The 22,009-nt window shown below is 45.1% G+C and overlaps 1 protein-coding gene across 1 annotated transcript in view; it reads left to right on the forward strand.

Annotated features, from left to right (window-relative positions):
* slco3a1a (solute carrier organic anion transporter family member 3A1a) overlaps positions 1-22,009 on the forward strand; it is an 82,799-nt gene that overhangs the window by 39,306 nt on the left and 21,484 nt on the right. Inside the window, exons 3-4 of the mRNA XM_072435805.1 lie at positions 20,790-20,888; positions 21,092-21,358. Coding sequence (XP_072291906.1) covers positions 20,790-20,888; positions 21,092-21,358 — 366 coding nt within the window. The remainder of the gene's footprint in view (positions 1-20,789; positions 20,889-21,091; positions 21,359-22,009) is intronic.

The following is a 22,009-nucleotide window of genomic DNA, read 5'->3' on the forward strand; positions in this document are numbered from 1 at the left end:
GAAGAAATATTCTAAATAGAATTCTACAGAGTAACACAGGCCTTTGCACACCCTCTATGTATGGCATCATCAAACTCTAGAATATGAACACAACCTATTACCTGTGGAGCTTTGAGGAAATACACAAGGTCAATTTTGTGGCTGTTTAGACGAACATTTTCACAGATATTTTGACCATGTACAGTAAATGCACCGACTCTGGCTTTATGAAATCACATTTAGTTTGAAAAAATATATTTCTGGGTCAATTGTCTATTTTGTATTGCAGGCAGATTCAAATTAGTTTGCAGGATTGATATAAATGTACATTTATTTTTTACACTCAAAGTTGCTGTCTGATTGGTTTGTTCTGTGACTGGGGAAAATGATTAGATCAGACCCCATGTTTCCACAAATTGACTTATGGAGCAGAACAAGTCGTTCTGAATAAGGCCTTTTCCTCCTCTCATCTTTCCATGTCCCATCTCCTTTCCTCCTCTCCTCGCCTCCTTGTTTCCTCTCAGTAAAGGCGGCAGCTGTTCTCTCTTCAGTGCAGACATTGTTCGTGGCCCGGTCCTGTGCTCCAGTGGCTCACAAAGCTGCTGAAGTGGGCTTTACAGCGGAAGAGGAGGGCAGGTTCCGCTGGCTGTTGCCATGGAGCCCGTGCCCAAACTTCTACTATTATAATATGATTGGCAAAATAATCAATAGCAACAACATACTCATTTGTAAAGCTTAAGGTACACTTCATTGTCAAATCGAAATGCATGACTTAAATGGAGGGGGGGTTCTGTTTGTATTTTATTATTATTGTTGTTTTAGTATAATTATTATTATTATTATAATTATAATAATTTTCAAATCCAAACAAACAAAGAACACAACCGGCAAAAAATAAGCTGCGCGCTACGTTAAAGGCCCTCGCCCCCTTTGTGGCCGCGGGGTACGAGCCACCGTGAAGAGCACACCTCTATGTCATGTTGCCACGGTAACATGTTTGCAGCTAGAAGTATGCCGTCATTGGCTTTTTTGTTTAGAATGGTAAAAAATGAAGATAAGTTTGTTATCTTAAGTTTGGGAGCAGGACCACACCCCTTTCACGCCCTTTCCTGCGGCTACACTATTTAAGCATCCAGGTCACGCACAGCAGCGTTCGTGACTTTGTGCCCCTCCCTCTGACCCTCTTCTAATTATTATTCTAATTTATCTCCTACGCCTCGATACCCCTGTCTAGGAGATAAATTAGAATAATAAAATAATAAAAATGCCAATTTTGATTAACAAGCTTGATCAAAATCAAAGGAATAACCTCTAATTGAGTGTCTGCGTGATGATGTCACGACATATAGCGTCTGCGTGATGATGTCACGCAGACGCTATATGTTCTTGTGTTTTTTATTATTATTATTATTATATTTTCCATGATTCCTTTCAACTCCTTAACAATTCAACCGATTTCAACAAGTTATACCCCATTACGATCGCTTCCACAGTAGTACGTGTGCTATTACTTTTGACATTTGAACAACTTGTACGTTTAGCAGTATTTTCAAAAGTATTAGTTCTCCATTTAGCCAGTTTCAACTCCTTAAAGGTCCCATAACATGCAAAATCGACTTTTCAGAGCTTTTAACCTTCTTACATTGCTATTTGTGCTTCATATATGTCCAGAGTGTTTTTTTGATTGATTCCCGCAGTGTTTAGCTTTATTACAGACTATCTCCTTTCCTCCAATCTCCAAACTGACGGGCGGTGGGGCAAGACCGCGTCATAAGGGCAAGCACACGTCATCATCCCCCCTCCTCCCCTTCCGCCTCTCGCCCTCTTCCCCCCGGCTCCGCGCTGCTGTCTCCCTACAAGCCCATTCCGGAGTTTTTCTGCTTAGATTTACGAGGAAACACGGCTCAAAGAGGCCCAAAACTTCATTAATGATATCGCACTCTTACTATTATCACAATGGTGAAGGTTTATGTGGCAGTTGATGCAGCAACCGGGAAAATAAACGGAGAGAAGTTCTATCCGATACCGAAAAACCAGGAATAAGAGCGCGATGGACATAAGACTTTTATATATATATCAAGGTTCAGAATAAGCGGTATCGCATCGCAATATGCGACGCAAAAAAGTGTTTAAAAGTTAATTTGTTAAGAGTTTTCTTTAATAGAATGTTTACAAATACATTTAAATAAATGATCGTGTTATATCAATGGAAAATATTGATTGTTTTGCTATGCAGTTATCAAATTGCTATACAAATTTCGAAAAATTAACAGATTGTTTAGCAGCACTGCTATACAAGTGAAAATCCTTAATCTGAACCCTGTATATATCTATATATCTGTTCTGCGCACGCTGTAGAATAAACACCAGATTTATTTAGTCTCAAAGTAGTGTTGATCTGAAGTTCTATCGTTTCTCACTCAGTCGCGCGGAGCGGCGCAGCGCGGAGCTAACAGCTGTGGGGCACACACTACGTCAAGGGTGGAGGGGGCACACACGCGCTCTGAGACTATGTCACGGGTTGGGCGGGGGAGCCAGATCGCTCTTCACAAGGGCGGGGGCGAAGGGTGGACCCCCCATCCGGGTTGGATGGGGGGTCCAAAGTCTGGGTGATATTTCTTAACTATTATGTTATGGGTGTTGCACAACCCTTGTTATTATCAATTATACACTTGGGATAAACTACGAAACGTGGAAAAAAGCATGTTATGGCACCTTTAACGCTTTAACCAATTTCATACCATAATTTTTTAGATGTCCTCACATGGACTAGTTTTTGCAGTGAGCGTCATATTTTTACTGCCACTTTCTGTTGGCGTCGGGCTCCCATTGTCTCCATGCTAATCGATTTTTGAGGTGGCACTACTGAGCCGTCTTAATATTTTTTCCCGGGGTCTTCACTCTAAATGTTCGATACCACTCACAGGTATATTCGTCCTTGTTTACTGCTCGATGTTTGTGTTTTTCCGGCCCGGGATACAATTTGCCGCGACAATTCTTAATCCTAATAATTTATACAGTAAAGACCTCAATGAGAGAAGCGCTCTCAATAAGTTAAATACAATAACACATACAATATGGAATCAAATCATGCAACGCCGGAGAACTGTCTTTGCAGGTAATCTTTAAAAAGTGACCTAAATTCATAAAAAGTACAAAATTATTCTAATTAAAAAAATGTCTGTTTTGTTCCATAGATATGAAGCAAAGTAGCTGAAAGCTTTTTCCCCAATTCAGTGTTGCTCCCGCTTGACTGTAAAAGAAACATGTCCGGAGATCGCAATCGATCAATTCCTGATCTAGTGTTCAGAAAACATGTTGAATAATCAGACAAAAACATGTTAAATAATCAAACAAAATATCAATAAGAGCCTTATAGACATACAAAAGTAATAACACAAACGGCACAATATGATAAAACATAAAATTACGGCACAAGTCGGATTTAGTTCAAAGTCTGTCAAATTTGTCAATTTCTAAATTAAGTGCCAATTTGTCTGATGTCTGTTACTATGTCAGTCCAGTCTTTGATCATTGGTGATGTTTGTGTCATCCATTTCTTTGTGATGGTCTTATTTCCCTCCGCCAAAAGTACCGATACAGATACTAAATCACAACACATTGGTCCAAAGTCTGTTGCAAAGTTCCAAATTGAGTCTTTTTTTCGGTTATAACGCACATCCAGTCCTTGATTGTTCTTTCAGCTTGTTGTTTTTGAAGTTTCCAAGATTGTAATTTAGAACATTTTGATCCACTTTCATAATATCTTTGTTTGGTAAAGAGCATTTTCTTAACTTTTTCCTGTGAAGTCAGATCATTAATTTCTCCTCATCTTTTTAATTTCTTGTAGTGTTTTAGGACACCCCTTTTTGGCATGGTTTTCCTCCAACAATTGTAGTTTTTCTTGCAGATCTTTTACCTTTTTCTCCCTTTATTTTTATTTTTTTTGGAGGCTATGGCTATAATTTGTCCTCTTAAGACTGCTTTGGAAGCGTCCCAAAGGAGGCGGGGAAATTTCCCCAATAACATTTCCCTCCAGATAAATCTTAATGTTGTTGGAATTTTTTTCTTTAAACAAGGGTTCGTTAAGCAGACTGGCATTGAACCTCCAAAGTGTGTTTTTTCATCTTTCCTCCAAATCTACAGTAATGTAGGTAGGAGCATGATCACTTAGGTCTATTGTGCCTATATCTGCTTCAGTGATTTTAGATCTGTCTTTATTAAGTATAAAAAAGTAATCTATTCTGGAATAGAGTGTATGTGGATTAGAAAAATACTAGTATACTTCATTTCCCTCCATTTGTCAATCAATTCTATTTTCTTCAATAAGATACGGAACTTCTCATTTATTGTTCCTCCAGAGCCTCTTGAACACATCTAATGTAGCTGAATGTGAAGATTCCAACCACCTCCACAGATCAGGGTTCCCTCAGAGTGGTTCACAATCAGGTCCATGACATCAGCATAGAAAGTGATATCGCCCCCTGGTGGAGCATACACATTTAAAAGGGTGAAGACATTTCCATTATATTCCCCTTAACCAGTACATATCTGCCCTCTTTATCATTCAGAACTCTGTTCAATGTTTGAAATCGCTATTGCAACTCCCCTTTTCTGTATGATGAACAGTAAAAATGTTTATAACTATCTTCTATATCCCTCAAATGTAATTCTTGTAAATATATAATGTCAATCTTTTTCCCCCTCATTTTTGTTGATATTTTTGATCGTTTGATTGGGTTCAATATATCGTTTACATTAAAGGATGCGACTTGTAACTTCTCCGATGTCATTGATTTGATTGTGTTGATCTTACCCATTTACTCACGGTATGCTAGAAAACTCTCTGGTCGAGTTACACCGACACAAGAACTACATGAACTTAAAATAGAAGAAAAGATCAGTCAAAAAACAAAACAAAAAGGTTCATGCCAAAAAGAAAGTCCCTTCCAAATGAGGGAACCCTGAACGTCACCCAGCCTCCTCTTGTACCAATTCTCTTAATAAACGGGGCTCCCCCAAACCACTACGCTCCCCCAAACCACTACGCTCCCCCAAACCACTACGCTCTCCCAAACCACTACGCTCCCCCAAACCACTACGCTCTCCCAAACCACTACGCTCTCCCAAACCACTACGCTCCCCCAAACCACTACGCTCTCCCAAACCACTACGCTCTCCCAAACCACTACGCTCTCCCAAACCACTACGCTCTCCCAAACCACTACGCTCTCCCAAACCACTACGCTCTCCCAAACCACTACGCTCCCCCAAACCACTACAATCCTCCAAACCACTACGCTCCCCCAAACCACTACGCTCCCCCAAACCACTACGCTCCCCCAAACCACTACGCTCCCCAAACCACTACGCTCCCCCTCCATCTTCTGTATTCATTCATCCAATCCCCCACATTAGCACTCAGATGAGGGTGTCTACTAAATTGCAGTTCGGAATGTGGTGTATTTTGAAGTTGATTTCATTGTAAAATGTGGTTTTACATTGTTGGCTGGGTCAATAGAATTAAGGAATGATTCCAGGCCAAAGCCTTAACATCCAAATTCATTTTTCTTTCAATGTTTTTTGGACAATGGTGAAAATGTAAAAGGTCTCTTTTACTTCTGTGGATTATAATTAAACATGCACATTGGTTAATATCCCATTTAGGTTAATGAGGGCTTGGTCTGTTTCCAAGAATAGTGTTGTCACACAAGGTTAAGTGGACTAAAGATTAGGTCTGAGAAAGGCCTAGTGTTGTCACTGACCTTCCGTTTGAGGAGTATTTGTCGGACCCTCTGTGGTCTACTCAGCGACTTTGATTAACATGGCATGGTTCAGTAAATATGTGCGAAATGCCCCAAACCACTGTAATGCATGTAACAAGCCTACGTGTGGCGCTGCCTCAGAATGGCTCCAAAACAGACGAAGGGATGACACGAAGCATGCGCAGAAAAGATGCAAAATGTAAACAGAAAAGTAGTTTTTCCAAACTAAGAGAAAATTCTGAATGTGATTCTACAGAACAGATGAGGAGAGCAGAATAATATCAGCCACTGGAATATAATGACAAAGCTTCAGAAAGGATTAAGTCCTTTCTGAAGCTTTGCAGAAGAGTCACTTAAGTCTATTGTGCCTATATCTGCCTCAGTCATTTTAGATCTGTTGAATGATGACGCAGCACAAGAGACACGCACTCGCTCCGCTCCCAAATTTGCCTTAAGAATCCCACATGATCACCCACATAATCCCAAGAAACGACTACCATACTTTTCGGGCTATACACGATATTTACAAAGAAAATAGAACTTGTCCATATACGGGCCGCACCTGACTATAAACCGCAGGGGCCCACATTAGTTGTGTTCCCACTTGACCAGTTTAGTCCGGACTAAACTGATCCGGCTCAGTTGGTGGCCATCTTTAGACCAGATCAATTGACTGCTTTCCCACTCAGGAGCGAGACTGGGGCTGATTAGGCAATTACACTCCGCTGCCCAACAGACACTCAATTGCCGCTCCTGGCTGGTCCCACTCGCTCCGGAGTGAAACCGGGGCGAGTGGAGCGGCTCTAATCCGGCAATTTCACTAGTGGAAACAAGTTGGAGCAAACTGATCCCGGGCGACCCCGGACTAAAATGCAAGAGGAAACGCAGCTATTGTAACATGAGATATTTACACATAAATAAACGTGGTAGTGATGCGTCTTTTGAACCGAGGGTCCAGAAAGGAGCTGATCAAAACATACAAACGAAACACAGATGTTAAAATCTTAAATTTGTTGGCTTATGATCAAAATTTCACACATAACAGCACGACTCGAGATTTAAAGTCTGGACAGCAAAAGGTATAAAGGTCCAGATTGTAAAGGGGGATTATTTGAAGAGCTTTGAGTCCCGACAATTTACTGCATGTCCTCCTTTGGCTTGGAGAAACAGGACTTATATAGGTATTTACAAATAAGTTGTTAGTATAACCAAAAAGTTAAAAGGAATGATGACCATCATAGACTTTTGACTGAAATAAATATTAAAGCTTATAAATTGGAACTTTCAAGGGGATTAATATCTAAATTATACAAATGTATTAACAATCTGAGCAGTCACTCTACTGATTACATTAAGGGTCAATGGGAAAGAGAGGGTCACTTTGTTCTGGAGGATGAAGAGTGGGAAAGTATCAGTAGATCTCACTGGAGAACCATAGGATCACATGTTTGGAGGGAATTCTGTTGGATAAGTGTGTCTGGTTTCTTCATAAGCCCATGTCAAAGTGCCCATTACTCACAGGGAAATGCAGACTGTTGGAGAGGATGTGGCAGCAGGAGACAAACCACTATCATGTGTTTTGGGATTGTCCTGTTGTTCACAAGTTTAGGACTGAGATCAACAAAGTCTTACAGGCAATTGATGACATCATCATCCCAATGGATATCAGGACTCTGTATTTGGGCCTCAGGACTCTGTATTTGGGCCTCAGGACTCTGTATTTGGGCCTCAGGACTCTGTATTTGGGCCTCAGGACTCTGTATTTGGGCCTCAGAACTCTGTATTTGGCCCTCAGAACTCTGTATTTGGGCCTCAGGACTCTGTATTTGGACCTCAGGACTCTGTATTTGGGCCTCAGGACTCTGTATTTGGGCCTCAGGACTCTGTATTTGGGCCTCAGGACTCTGTATTTGGGCCTCAGGACTCTGTATTTGGGCCTCAGGACTCTGTATTTGGGCCTCAGGACTCTATATTTGGGCCTCAAGACTCTATATTTGGGCCTCAGGACTCTGTATTTGGGCCTCATAACTCTGTATTTGGGCCTCAGAACTCTGTATTTGGGCCTCAGGACTCTGTATTTGGGCCTCAGAACTCTGTATTTGGGCCTCAGGACTCTGTATTTGGGCCTCAGAACTCTGTATTTGGGCCTCAGAACTCTGTATTTGGGCCTCAGGACTCCTGCCATGGACACAACCAGCAGATATCTCTGGAGCCTCCTCCTGGCAGCGGCGAAAAATGCCCTAAAAAAAAAAAAATAGATGACACAAAATGCACTGACTGGACTGTGATTTTAATGCACATACGTAAAATACATTTGGACTTCAATTGAAAATAGAATATGACAGACTTTGGACGAAATGGGATGGGTTTTTTTTTATGTTATTTTTTTTCAATTATTTTTGGGAAATCTCCCTTGCTTTTATTTTGTGTCTGGTCGTGTTTCTTTCTTCTCCCCCCCCCCCCTATTTTTTCATTAAAAACAAACATTCAAATTAACAAAACAAATAAATGAATGAACCACAATCTCGGCACAACCCGACTACCAAAGTGTATACATTTATATTTTGAGAATATTCTGAGAAGATTAAAGGTGTGTGTGTCTGACAAAGCAGAGCTGCTCCTTCCACCAGAGGAGAAACCTGACTTGCGTCTACTCCCTGACTATTATTAGCTTGTTGATCTAAGGTTCTTAGCAGTATTCTAAGGGCCAGGACCTTGCTTAAGCACCCTAGGGTGACAAGAGCACAGTATGGACACCCCACTGCTGCACCACAATCTGCCTTCATCTTTAAGATCCTCCTTTAGAATAACTTTAACATACGTGAACACTGATTGTGAGTGTTTTTAATTGTAACAGTTCCTTGAAATAACTTGTATTATGTAGTATACTGCGTGGTATTATGTAGTATACTGCGTGGTATTATGTAGTGTACTGCGTGGTATTATGTAGTATACTGCGTGGTATTATGTAGTGTACTGCGTAGTATTATTTAGTATACTGCGTGGTATTATGTAGAATACTGCGTGGTATTATGTAGTATACTGCGTGGTATTATGTAGTATACTGCGTGGTATTATGTAGTATACTGCGTGGTATTATGTAGTATACTGCGTGGTATTATGTAGTATACTGCGTGGTATTATGTAGTATAATGCGTGGTATTATGTAGAATACTGCATGGTATTATGTAGAATACTGCGTGGTATTATGTAGTATACTGCGTGGTATTATGTAGTATAATGCGTGGTATTATGTAGTATACTGCGTGGTATTATGTAGTGTACTGCGTGGTATTATGTAGTGTACTGCGTGGTATTATGTAGTGTACTGCGTGGTATTATGTAGAGTACTGCGTGGTATTATGTAGAGTACTGCGTGGTATTATGTAGTATACTGCGTGGTATTATGTAGTATACTGCGTGGTATTATGTAGTATACTGCGTGGTATTATGTAGTGTACTGCGTGGTATTATGTAGTGTACTGCGTGGTATTATGTAGAATACTGCGTGGTATTATGTAGTATACTGCGTGGTATTATGTAGTATAATGCGGGGTATTATGTAGTATACTGCGTGGTATTATGTAGAATACTGCGTGGTATTATGTAGTATACTGCGTGGTATTATGTAGTGTACTGCGTGGTATTATGTAGAATACTGCGTGGTATTATGTAGTATACTGCGTGGTATTATGTAGTATACTGCGTGGTATTATGTAGTATAATGCGTGGTATTATGTAGTATACTGCGTGGTATTATGTAGAATACTGCGTGGTATTATGTAGTATACTGCGTGGTATTATGTAGTATACTGCGTGGTATTATGTAGTGTACTGCGTGGTATTATGTAGAATACTGCGTGGTATTATGTAGAATACTGCGTGGTATTATGTAGTGTACTGCGTGGTATTATGTAGTATACTGCGTGGTATTATGTAGTATACTGCGTGGTATTATGTAGTGTACTGCGTGGTATTATGTAGTATACTGCGTGGTATTATGTAGTATACTGCGTGGTATTATGTAGTGTACTGCGTGGTATTATGTAGTGTACTGCGTGGTATTATGTAGAGTACTGCGTGGTATTATGTAGTGTACTGCGTGGTATTATGTAGTGTACTGCGTGGTATTATGTAGTATACTGCGTGGTATTATGTAGTATACTGCGTGGTATTATGTAGTATACTGCGTGGTTTTATGTAGTATACGGCGTGGTTTTATGTAGAATACTGCGTGGTATTATGTAGTGTACTGCGTGGTTTTATGTAGAATACTGCGTGGTATTATGTAGTGTACTGCGTGGTTTTATGTAGAATACTGCGTGGTATTATGTAGAATACTGCGTGGTATTATGTAGTGTACTGCGTGGTATTATGTAGTATACTGCGTGGTATTATGTAGTATACTGCGTGGTTTTATGTAGTATACTGCGTGGTTTTATGTAGAATACTGCGTGGTATTATCTACTAATATGACTACTTGCACACCGGCTGCTACCTCTACATTTACATGTACTTTCACTTGTTGGGAATACACCGCCCGTCCAAAAAGTCTCCTCTTGGATTGAACCAGTCACATCCAGTAGGTCGTCTCCTCCTGCTGTAGGTGATGATCTCTCAGTATTCAAACCCGACTGATGCAGTGAGCGGCTTCTCATTTCTGAAACAACCATGTGGAAAGACAAATCCTGTGGTCATAGAAAAGATGTCAGTGTGTGTGAGAAGTGTTAAATCATTGGCATCGAGCAGAGAAAACATGTGCAGTGTGCTGGAATCAAAGATAAAAGCAGTGTTTATTCTCGTAGTAAGTAATAGCCACGCAAGTATATACCTTATGTGCTCATTGGAAATGTGTACTAAGCATGTTATGCAATGTTGCCATATATGTATAGCTTCATACATCAGTAAAAAGTGTAAGTACATGCAGTATTCAGATATTGTAGCTGGTTGAGTAAGAGGAGTGATATGGATGTATGGGACCTCTGTATGAGTGACCACATAGGGTTACTTAAGTTCAAAACATTTCTTTGCGTTTGGATGTTCTTCGACAGGAACCAGCTCCGCCCACATTGTGCCACGCTAATCTGAAATCCCAGCTTGATCAGGCTTTGTTCAAACAAAGGAACAATGGCGCAGCACCGTCCCCTTCCTGGTGTTTGCTGTGTGCTTTGGTTTGGAGACCTGGAGGGGCCTAAACCTGCAGCTTTGAGATCACAGTGTGACCCTGAAAGCACCACTGGGACGCACCCTAAAGACTGGAAGTACAGGAGCATTTGGCCCATTTAGACCCCAATTTGTCTCTGGTCCGACTTTGGATCCTTGTGCGATTTGAGTCTTCTGCTTTCTTTGTTCGTGTGGTGTGATTGCAACGCTGACCAGCAGCCGACATCGACGGAGCCAGGGCCTGGCTTTGGGGCTCGAGCCCCGGATGTTTTTCCAAAAGCCCCGTATGTTTTTGTGTCTTAAAAACGCATTATGACATCACTAAGTGGCTAATTAGTACAACAGGTAGAGCATTGGGTTGGGAAATATGTATTCTGCACCAGCATCTCCGACCTCCGACCATTTCTGCACCACCCCGAGTTGGTCCAATCGTCATAGTTTTAAAACTCTCGCAACTCACGGCTTCCTAAAGCGACCATAGATCCATGAGATCGACCGGCAGATTAACATGAAGGACGCGGGGTGGGCGTGGCTTTGGCTCGGGCTCCCATTCATTGAACTCATGCTCGAACAAGGAAATGAAGAATACGCGTCTTGACCGATTTATATCAGAATCATTTTGTCGTTGCCATTTAAGTAGCACAAGTCCTCCTCATGTGGACATGTCCAGCTCGTCTGTGGAGTCATGTGGACATGTCCAGCTCGTCTGTGGAGTCATGTGGACATGTCCAGCTCGTCTGTGGAATCATGTGGACATGTCCAGCTCGTCTGTGGAGTCATGTGGACATGTCCAGCTCGTCTGTGGAGTCATGTGGACATGTCCAGCTCGTCTGTGGAATCATGTGGACATGTCCAGCTCGTCTGTGGAGTCATGTGGACATGTCCAGCTCGTCTGTGGAGTCATGTGGACATGTCCAGCTCGTCTGTGGAGTCATGTGGACATGTCCAGCTCGTCTGTGGAGTCATGTGGACATGTCCAGCTCGTCTGTGGAGTCATGTGGACATGTCCAGCTCGTCTGTGGAATCATGTGGACATGTCCAGCTCGTCTGTGGAGTCATGTGGACATGTCCAGCTCATCTGTGGAGTCATGTGGACATGTCCAGCTCGTCTGTGGAGTCATGTGGACATGTCCAGCTCGTCTGTGGAGTCATGTGGACATGTCCAGCTCGTCTGTGGAGTCATGTGGACATGTCCAGCTCGTCTGTGGAGTCATGTGGACATGTCCAGCTCGTCTGTGGAATCATGTGGACATGTCCAGCTCGTCTGTGGAGTCATGTGGACATGTCCAGCTCATCTGTGGAGTCATGTGGACATGTCCAGCTCATCTGTGGAGTCATGTGGACATGTCCAGCTCGTCTGTGGAGTCACACGTTCTCTTCTCATCGCATTGTAAGGCTGCTACTTGTCCCGATGAGTTGATCTGAGCTGCGTGTCCACAACTTTGATAATGGGAAAATAAAACATTATTTTTATTCCGTCCTCCCCTTTTAAAAATGCCAATGAAAATCCGTGAAACAACAAATTAAAAAACTCTCGCCTTACCCGTTTCATTTTTTTTTTTTTGTTGAACTGGTGTATGATTGGCTGCATGTAGAAAGTGGGCGGGAGCATAGAAAGTGCGCGGTGTTTACAACAGACAGCGCGTCATGTGATCTGACCATGGAGCTGACAAAAAGGCCTTTTCTACATTTAACTGAGGTTTTGCAAAAAGTGAAGGGCATAAATAAGAGCAGATCAACTGTTTTAAATCAAAACATCAAGATAGTAGAAAAAGCTTCAGTTGTAGTCATCTGGACTCAGTTTGAAAAAATAGACGTTTCGACTCTCATCCAAGAGTCATTGTCAATAACAGAATTTAGGTCGAGAACTCCGATATTAATACTGTTCTGTGGTAAGACCCGCCCATTGGGAGGAGCCTTCCTGAAGTAGAAAGAGTTGTTTGTTTCAACAGAAACTCCCCTTTGTATCTACCGAGCTAGCCTATTCAGAATCTTAATGGGCTATTAGAAACCTCTTTGTCTTAGCCCATTAAGATTCTGAATAGGCTAGCTCGGTAGATACAAAGGGGAGTTTCTGTTGAAACAAACAACTCTTTCTACTTCAGGAAGGCTCCTCCCAATGGGCGGGTCTTACCACAGAACAGTATTAATATCGGAGTTCTCGACCTAAATTCTGTTATTGACAATGACTCTTGGATGAGAGTCGAAACGTCTATTTTTTCAAACTGAGTCCAGATGACTACAACTGAAGCTTTTTCTACTATGGAACACGCCTGGACGAATGAGGGATTACACCGACAGAACATCAAGATGTACAATTTCTTGAAAAAGTAAATGTAACTAAATGCTACCACCTCTACTGTTCTCTTGGAGCTCTCTCAGAAGGCAAAAAGGCCATGGTCTCTCTTTTCCTTTGGAGGGTTATTGTATGTACAGGAAATACAGTATTGGGGGCACTAAAACCACATCATATCGGCCTGAATGAACCCCCTCCCTTTCTTTTTGGGCTAAGCCCGGGATGTTTAGAATGTCTGGTTCCGCCTTTGGCAGCCGATAAAGCAGAAAGTCAGGATCACATCGCCAGCTTTCTGTGCCAAATATGTTTTTGATCTGCATTTTAGAAAACAAAAGCAATGCTCTGATCTTTTTGAACCCTTCAAAGTCTAACAGTGAGTGTGGTGTTACTGTAGACAGGAACCAGCAGGCGCTTTGTTAGCTCACCGTCTTACATAGTTTTGTTTCCAATCGATGCGTATCTCGATACACAGGTTACGTGTTCGGTTACGTGTTCGTTTCAATGTTGATACAGTTTGGCATTGGAAAAAATAGTGGTTCCATTGTATTTTTGGTATTTAGAATAACGTATTAAACAACTATGATATTAACTTGAAACATAATTTCCCCATGTGGGACAATAAAGGATTATCTTATAACATTTAAATATATTTCAGCATGACTGCTGTAAATCAGGAGTTTATAATATGGGCTGCTGGGAATATTATTTCTTAATATTAACCTTATTCCGCCCCGCCCACTTTTCCCACTTAATTGCCACTTCCGTTGTAATGGCACTTTCGCTGCAGCGGGAATTCCATAGGTTTAAATGTAGAGAGGGAAACGTCTCGCCGCTAAAACATGCATAAAATATCCAAGGTTCATGTGACCTACAAGTCGACACTGGACCTAAAAACAGCTTTAGAAGTGATTTTCTCTGGAGGTCGCAGCCCTGTGTTCTCTGTAGGTCGCAGCCCTGTGTTCTCTGTAGGTCGCAGCCCTGTGTTCTCTGGAGGTTGCAGCCCTGTGTTCTCTGGAGGTTGCAGCCCTGTGTTCTCTGGAGGTTGCAGCCCTGTGTTCTCAGGAGTTCGCAGCCCTGTGTTCTCTGAAGGTTGCAGCCCTGTGTTCTCTGTAGGTCGCAGCCCTGTGTTCTCTGGAGTTCGCAGCCCTGTGTTCTCTTGAGGTCGCAGCCCTGTGTTCTCTGGAGGTTGCAGCCCTGTGTTCTCAGGAGTTCGCAGCCCTGTGTTCTCTGAAGGTTGCAGCCCTGTGTTCTCTGTAGGTCGCAGCCCTGTGTTCTCTGGAGTTCGCAGCCCTGTGTTCTCTGTAGGTTGCAGCCCTGTGTTCTCTGGAGGTCGCAGCCCTGTGTTCTCTGAAGGTTGCAGCCCTGTGTTCTCTAGAGGTCGCATCCCTGTGTTCTCTGGAGTTCGCAGCCCTGTGTTCTCTGAAGGTTGCAGCCCTGTGTTCTCTAGAGGTCGCAGCCCTGTGTTCTCTGGAGTTCGCAGCCCTGTGTTCTCTGGAGGTCGCAGCCCACACACACGCACTCACACGCACCCACACACGCACCCACACACGCACACGCACTCACTCGCACGCACACGCACACACGCACTTGCACGCACACGCACCCACACACGCACACGCACTCACTCGCACGCACACGCACACACGCACTCACTCGCACGCACACGCACCCACACACGCACACGCACGCACTCACTCGCACGCACACGCACACACGCACTCACGCACACGCACACACGCACTCACTCGCACGCACACACGCACACGCACTCACTCGCACGCACATGCACACGCACACACGCACGCACCCACACGCACACACACACACGCACTCACTCGCACGCACACGCACACACGCACGCACACGCACTCACTCGCACGCACACGCACCCACACACGCACACGCACGCACTCACTCGCACCCACACGCACACACGCACACGCACTCACTCGCACGCACACGCACACACGCACGCACACGCACTCACTCGCACGCACACGCACACACACGCACCCACACACGCACACGCACGCACTCACTCGCACGCACACGCACACACGCACTCACTCGCACGCACACGCACTCACTCGCACACGCACCCACACACGCACACGCACTCACTCGCACGCACACGCACACACGCACTCGCACACGCACCCACACACGCACACGCACGCACACGCACACACGCACTCACGCACACGCACACACGCACTCACTCGCACGCACACGCACACGCACTCACTCGCACGCACATGCACACGCACACACGCACGCACCCACACGCACACACGCACTCACTCGCACGCACACGCACTCACTCGCACACACGCACACGCACTCACTCGCACGCACACACGCACACTCACTCACTCGCACGCACTCACTCGCACACGCACCCACACGCACACACTCGCACGCACCCACACGCACACTCACTCGCACGCACCCACACGCACACACGCACTCACACGCACCCACACGCACACACGCACCCACACGCACACACGCACTCACTCGCACGCACTCGCACACACGCACTCACTCGCACGCACACACGCACACACACGCACACACGTACTCACTCGCACGCACACGCACACACGCACACACGCACTCACTCGCACGCACCCACACGCACGCACGCACTCACTCGCACGCACACGCACTCACTCGCACACACGCACACGCACTCACTCGCACGCACACACGCACACTCACTCACTCGCACGCACTCACTCGCACACGCACCCACACGCACACACTCGCACGCACCCACACGCACACTCACTCGCACGCACCCACACGCACACACGCACTCACACGCACCCACACGCACACACGCACGCACCCACACGCACACACGCACTCACTCGCACGCACTCGCACACACGCACTCACTCGCACGCACACACGCACACACACGCACACACGTACTCACTCGCACGCACACGCACACACGCACACACGCACTCACTCGCACGCACCCACACGCACGCACGCACTCACTCGCACGCACACACGCACACACTCGCACACACGCACACGCACTCACTCGCACGCACCCACACGCACACACACTCGCACACACACTCACTCGCACGCTCACGCACACGCACCCACACGCACACACGCACTCACTCGCACGCACACTCACTCGCACGCTCACGCACACGCACTCACACGCACACACACACGCACGCATTCGCACACGCATGCACACACGCACGCATTCACACACGCACGCACACACACGCACGCACGCGCACACACACACACACGCACGCACACGCACGCACACGCACGCACGCACGCACACGCACGCACACACACACACGCACGCACGCACACTCGCACACACACACGCACTCTCACAAACGCGCACGCACGCACCCCCCGCACGCACTTGTTGTCTTGTGGACGTTTATCCACAGGTAACGTTAGGCCATCGGCTGTGTAACACATCCAACACTTCATATATTCTGTGCTCCGACAGCGCACAGTGTTCTCTTTAGTTTTTGCCCTAAATATGCACTCTATAAGCTCTAACAAAGTAGGAAAGAAATCACAAAGCACAACTGGTCAGCTGTTACTGCAGGAAACACATTTCATATAATCTTGGTTCAGCTCTGAAATAAATGTTTTTTAAAATAGAATATTTTGTTAGTTTTTTGGCTTTCTTGGATTTCTTGTTCTAGTTGTGTTGTCTAGTGACTTTGTAATGAATGAGTTCACACCTAACTTGTCACTAAACCACAGTGTCCGGACCTTGCAACGTCAAGTTTCACTTCATCCACCTTCTCATTTCCTCCTGACACAGTAAAGGGAGTAACGATCTCATCAGACACAGCACAAACAACCCCATTGTATTTGAATTACTATTTCTAACAAAATCACATGTCTGGAGGGAATTTCTAGAAAAAAATGTCAAATGATTTCATAACTCCAGGTCAAAGTGCTCATTACTCACAGGGAAATGCAACTGTTGGTGAAACTGTGGCACCAGGAGGCAAACCACTATAATGTTGGGACTGTCCTGTTGGACTGACATTAATAATTCACTGCAGATGAACACAAACGGATATCTTTGGAATATACTCTTGGCTGCAGGAAAAAAGGTCATAACTAAGAAATGGTTAATACAAACCTGACCAACGACTAAGGACTGGACTGAAATTGTGGCAGACATTTATTGAATGGAAAAAAATTTACATTAACTCAAAATAGAAATGGACATATTTGACCGACTGTGGACCCAGTGGGACTTTTATTTTAAGTCATCTGTTCTATGATTGATTTTGGTATGTTTGTCTTTTCGCAATTTTACTTTGCTTTCTGGTATTGTTCTATGGCTGTTATTTTTTTATGTTTTAATCTTAAAAAGATCCAATAAAAAATACACACTGGAGTACATTTATCTTCATTCACTGGAGGACTGGTCAGTCCTCTCCCTCCGGGTGACACTCCATTCTAAATCTTCTCCATAACTGACCTATTCTCCATCTGTGACGGTCTACTGGTGGTCTACTGGTGGTCTACTGGTGGTCTACTGGTGGTCTACTGGTGGTCTACTGGTGGTCTACTACAGGTGGTCTACTGGTGGTCTACTGGTGGTCTACTACTGGTCTACTACTGGTGCTCTACTGGTGATCTACTGGTGGTCTACTACTGGTGCTCTACTGGTGGTCTACTGATGGTCTACTGGTGGTCTACTGGTGGTCTACTGGTGGTCTACTACAGGTGGTCTACTGGTGGTCTACTGGTGGTCTACTACTGGTGCTCTACTAGTGATCTACTGGTGGTCTACTACTGGTGCTCTACTGGTGGTCTACTGGTGGTCTACTGGTGGTCTACTGGTGTTCTACTACGGATGGTCTACTGGTGGTCTACTGGTGGTCTACTACAGGTGCTCTACTGGTGGTCTACTGGTGGTCTACTGGTGGTCTACTACTGGTCTACTACTGGTGCTCTACTGGTGGTCTACTGGTGGTCTACTACTGGTGCTCTACTGGTGGTCTACTGGTGGTCTACTACAGGTGCTCTACTGGTGGTCTACTGGTGGTCTACTGGTGGTCTACTACTGGTCTACTACTGGTGCTCTACTGGTGATCTACTGGTGGTCTACTACTGGTGCTCTACTGGTGGTCTACTGGTGGTCTACTGGTGGTCTACTGGTGTTCTACTACGGATGGTCTACTGGTGGTCTACTGGTGGTCTACTGGTGGTCTACTGGTGGTCTACTACAGGTGCTCTACTGGTGGTCTACTGGTGGTCTACTGGTGGTCTACTACTGGTCTACTACTGGTGCTCTACTGGTGATCTACTGGTGGTCTACTACTGGTGCTCTACTGGTGGTCTACTGGTGGTCTACTGGTGGTCTACTGGTGGTCTACTGGTGGTCTACTGGTGTTCTACTACGGATGGTCTACTGGTGGTCTACTGGTGGTCTACTACTAGTGCTCTACTGGTGGTCTACTGGTGCTCTACTGGTGGTCTACTACTGGTGCTCTACTGGTGATCTACTGGTGGTCTACTACTGGTGCTCTACTGGTGGTCTACTGGTGCTCTACTGGTGGTCTACTACTGGTGCTCTACTGGTGATCTACTGGTGGTCTACTACTGGTGCTCTACTGGTGATCTACTGGTGGTCTACTACTGGTGCTCTACTGGTGGTCTACTGGTGGTCTACTGGTGGTCTACTACTGGTCTACTACTGGTGCTCTACTGGTGGTCTACTACTGGTGCTCTACTGGTGGTCTACTGGTGGTCTACTGGTGTTCTACTACGGATGGTCTACTGGTGGTCTACTGGTGGTCTACTGGTGGTCTACTACTGGTGGTCTACTGGTGGTCTACTGGTGGTCTACTACTGGTGGTCTACTGGTGGTCTACTGGTGGTGGTCTACTGGTGGTCTACTGGTGTTCTACTACGGATGGTCTACTGGTGCTCTACTGGTGGTCTACTGGTGGTCTACTGGTGATCTACTGGTGGTCTACTGGTGCTCTACTGGTGGTGGTCTACTGGTGGTCTACTACGGATGGTCTACTGGTGGTCTACTGGTGGTGGTCTACTGGTGGTCTACTGGTGTTCTACTACGGATGGTCTACTGGTGCTCTACTGGTGGTCTACTGGTGGTCTACTGGTGCTCTACTGGTGGTCTACTGGTGATCTACTACTGGTGCTCTACTGGTGGTCTACTGGTGGTGCTCTACTGGTGGTCTACTGGTGGTCTACTGGTGGTGGTCTACTGGTGGTCTACTGGTGGCCTACTGATGGTCTACTGGTGGTCTACTGGTGGTGGTCTACTGGTGGTCTACTGGTGGCCTACTGATGGTCTACTGGTGGTCTACTGGTGGTGGTCTACTGGTGGTCTACTGGTGGTCTACTACTGGTGGTCTACTGGTGGTCTACTGGTGGTCTACTGGTGGTCTACTGGTGATAATAATAATAATAATAACTTTTATTTATATAGCGCTTTTCAGTGACCCAAAGACGCTGAACATAATAAAAAAAGGGGGGGGTATTTACAGACGGGGGGACAACACGTACAGAACACATTAATATACAGATAAAATGAACAAGACAGAAGAAGTAGAGAGAAAAAGATGGGGATGTAACAGGGGGTAGAAGTGTAGGCAATGGGGTAGAGGAGGCTAGGGGTAGGGGAGGTCATAGGCTTGGGTGAAGAGGTATGTTTTTAGGCGGGATTTGAATGTTGTGAGTGAGGGAGAGTGGCGGACAGGTTGGGGGAGGGAGTTCCAGAGTCGGGGTGCTGTTCGGGAGAATGCTCTGTCGCCAAAAGTTTTGAGTCGGGATGTTGGTGCAGTCAGGGTGAGAGAGGAGGAGGATCGGAGAGCTCGGGAGGGGCGGTGGGGGATGAGGAGGTCAGACAGGTAGGGGGGGGCAAGGTGGTGAAGAGCTTTGAAGGTGAGGAGGAGTATTTTAAAGTTTATGCGCTGATCTACTACTGGTGGTCTACTGGTGGTCTACTACTGGTCTACTGGTGGTCTACTGGTGGTCTACTACTGGTCTACTGGTGGTCTACTGGTGATCTACTGGTGGTCTACTGGTGGTCTACTACTGGTCTACTGGTGGTCTACTGGTGATCTACTGGTGGTCTACTGGTGGTCTACTACTGGTCTACTGGTGATCTACTGGTGGTCTACCGGTGATCTACTGGTGGTCTACCGGTGGTCTACTGGCTACAAGGGGGGAATTACACAGTTTGCACTGTTGGAAATAGACAGAGATCCAAAAGTAATTTATTTGTTATAAATACTGAAGAGCATATTTAAAGGCTGATAACAATATAAATAATACATAATATTGGCCCTTAATTTGAAAATTGACTCTGTGTTGAGTTCTGCTTGTGTGTTAGTTATAGTTTTTTAAAGTAATCACTAAGAGAACCGTTGAAATAAGCGGAATCGATAAGCAGTATTGATGTCTAGTAGTATCGATAATTCTTTAACTATACCCATCCCTTAACCTTGGACTAATCTGGGTCCAACCTGGGTCTAAATGTGTTTGTGCGTTTTCTTGTGAAAGGTGAGGTCTTCATAAACATGGAGTTGTGTGTGCTGCAGGGATCCTGTTTTCCACACTGGTCTTCGGTCCAGCCTGTGGCTTCATCCTGGGCTCAGTCTGTACCAAGTTCTACGTTGACGCCATCTTCATTGACACTGGTGAGTGCGAGTCGTGACACAACTTTGTGTGGTTTATAGTGTAACACATCTTTATTTTCTGAGCCCTGTCACATATGCTTACAATGGCATTTTCTAGTGTAAGCTCTTGTTTCCACCATTGATAAACTGATGCAGTTGTGGCGCAGCCTAAATGAGAAGAGTGTGTTACTCCTCATTCATTCACTGTGCCCTCGTGCCCACAGCTCAGCTGGGTATCGGCCCGGATGACCCCGGCTGGATCGGAGCATGGTGGGCAGGTTTCCTCCTCTGCAGTGCCTTGCTCTTCGTCTCAGCTCTGCCCATGTTCGGCTTCCCTCAGTCGCTACCCCAGAGCGAGAGGGACAAGGCAGGGGACACGCAGCAGGTCATGCTGCCTCCACCCTCAGACTGCCAGACTCCTAAAGCCAGCAACGGCGCACTGCCCAGTGTGGAGCCAGCCAACAGTGCCACCTGCTGCCAGCAACTCAAGGGTGAGCTCCGCATAAGCACCCTAGAAGCAAAAGTTCAATTTTATAGCTTGTATATATATATATATATATATATATATATATATATATATATATATATATATATATATATATATATATAAGATATTCCTTTATTGTCCCACATGGGGAAATTTCATTGGTGCAACGCAGGTAGATACAAAGGTAGATACAGAAGAAAAGAACAGATCACTTATAGGAAGTCTGAAAAACACTTTCAGTAGAAGATCTCCTATAAATAAATAAAAACTCCCATAGACAAATAAATAAATAAATAAATACCATTGCATGTGATCACGACAGTAATTGCACATGAATATGTGTCACGACAGCACATAGATTGCACATGAATTTCACATGAATTCCAACAGCAATTGCACATATGACAGAATTGCACATCAGTATTAGGTTAGGTCAGTATTGCGAGTGTTCAGTACTAACAGTTTTTGTTATAAAGTCTGACAGCAGCAGGAAGGAAAGACCTACGGAACCTTTCCTTCACACAGCGAGGGTGGATCAGTCTCTCACTGAAGCTGCTCTCCAGAGCAGACAGAGTGTCCTGCAGGGGGTGACACTCATGGTCCAGCATAGATGTGAATCTAGCCAGGACCCTCCTGTCCCCCACCTCCTGCACCG

The sequence above is a fragment of the Eucyclogobius newberryi genome, unplaced genomic scaffold (assembly GCF_026437365.1).
Source record: "Eucyclogobius newberryi isolate DKJ021-1_F unplaced genomic scaffold, fEucNew1.0.hap1 SCAF_7, whole genome shotgun sequence".
Classification (NCBI taxonomy): domain Eukaryota; kingdom Metazoa; phylum Chordata; class Actinopteri; order Gobiiformes; family Gobiidae; genus Eucyclogobius; species Eucyclogobius newberryi.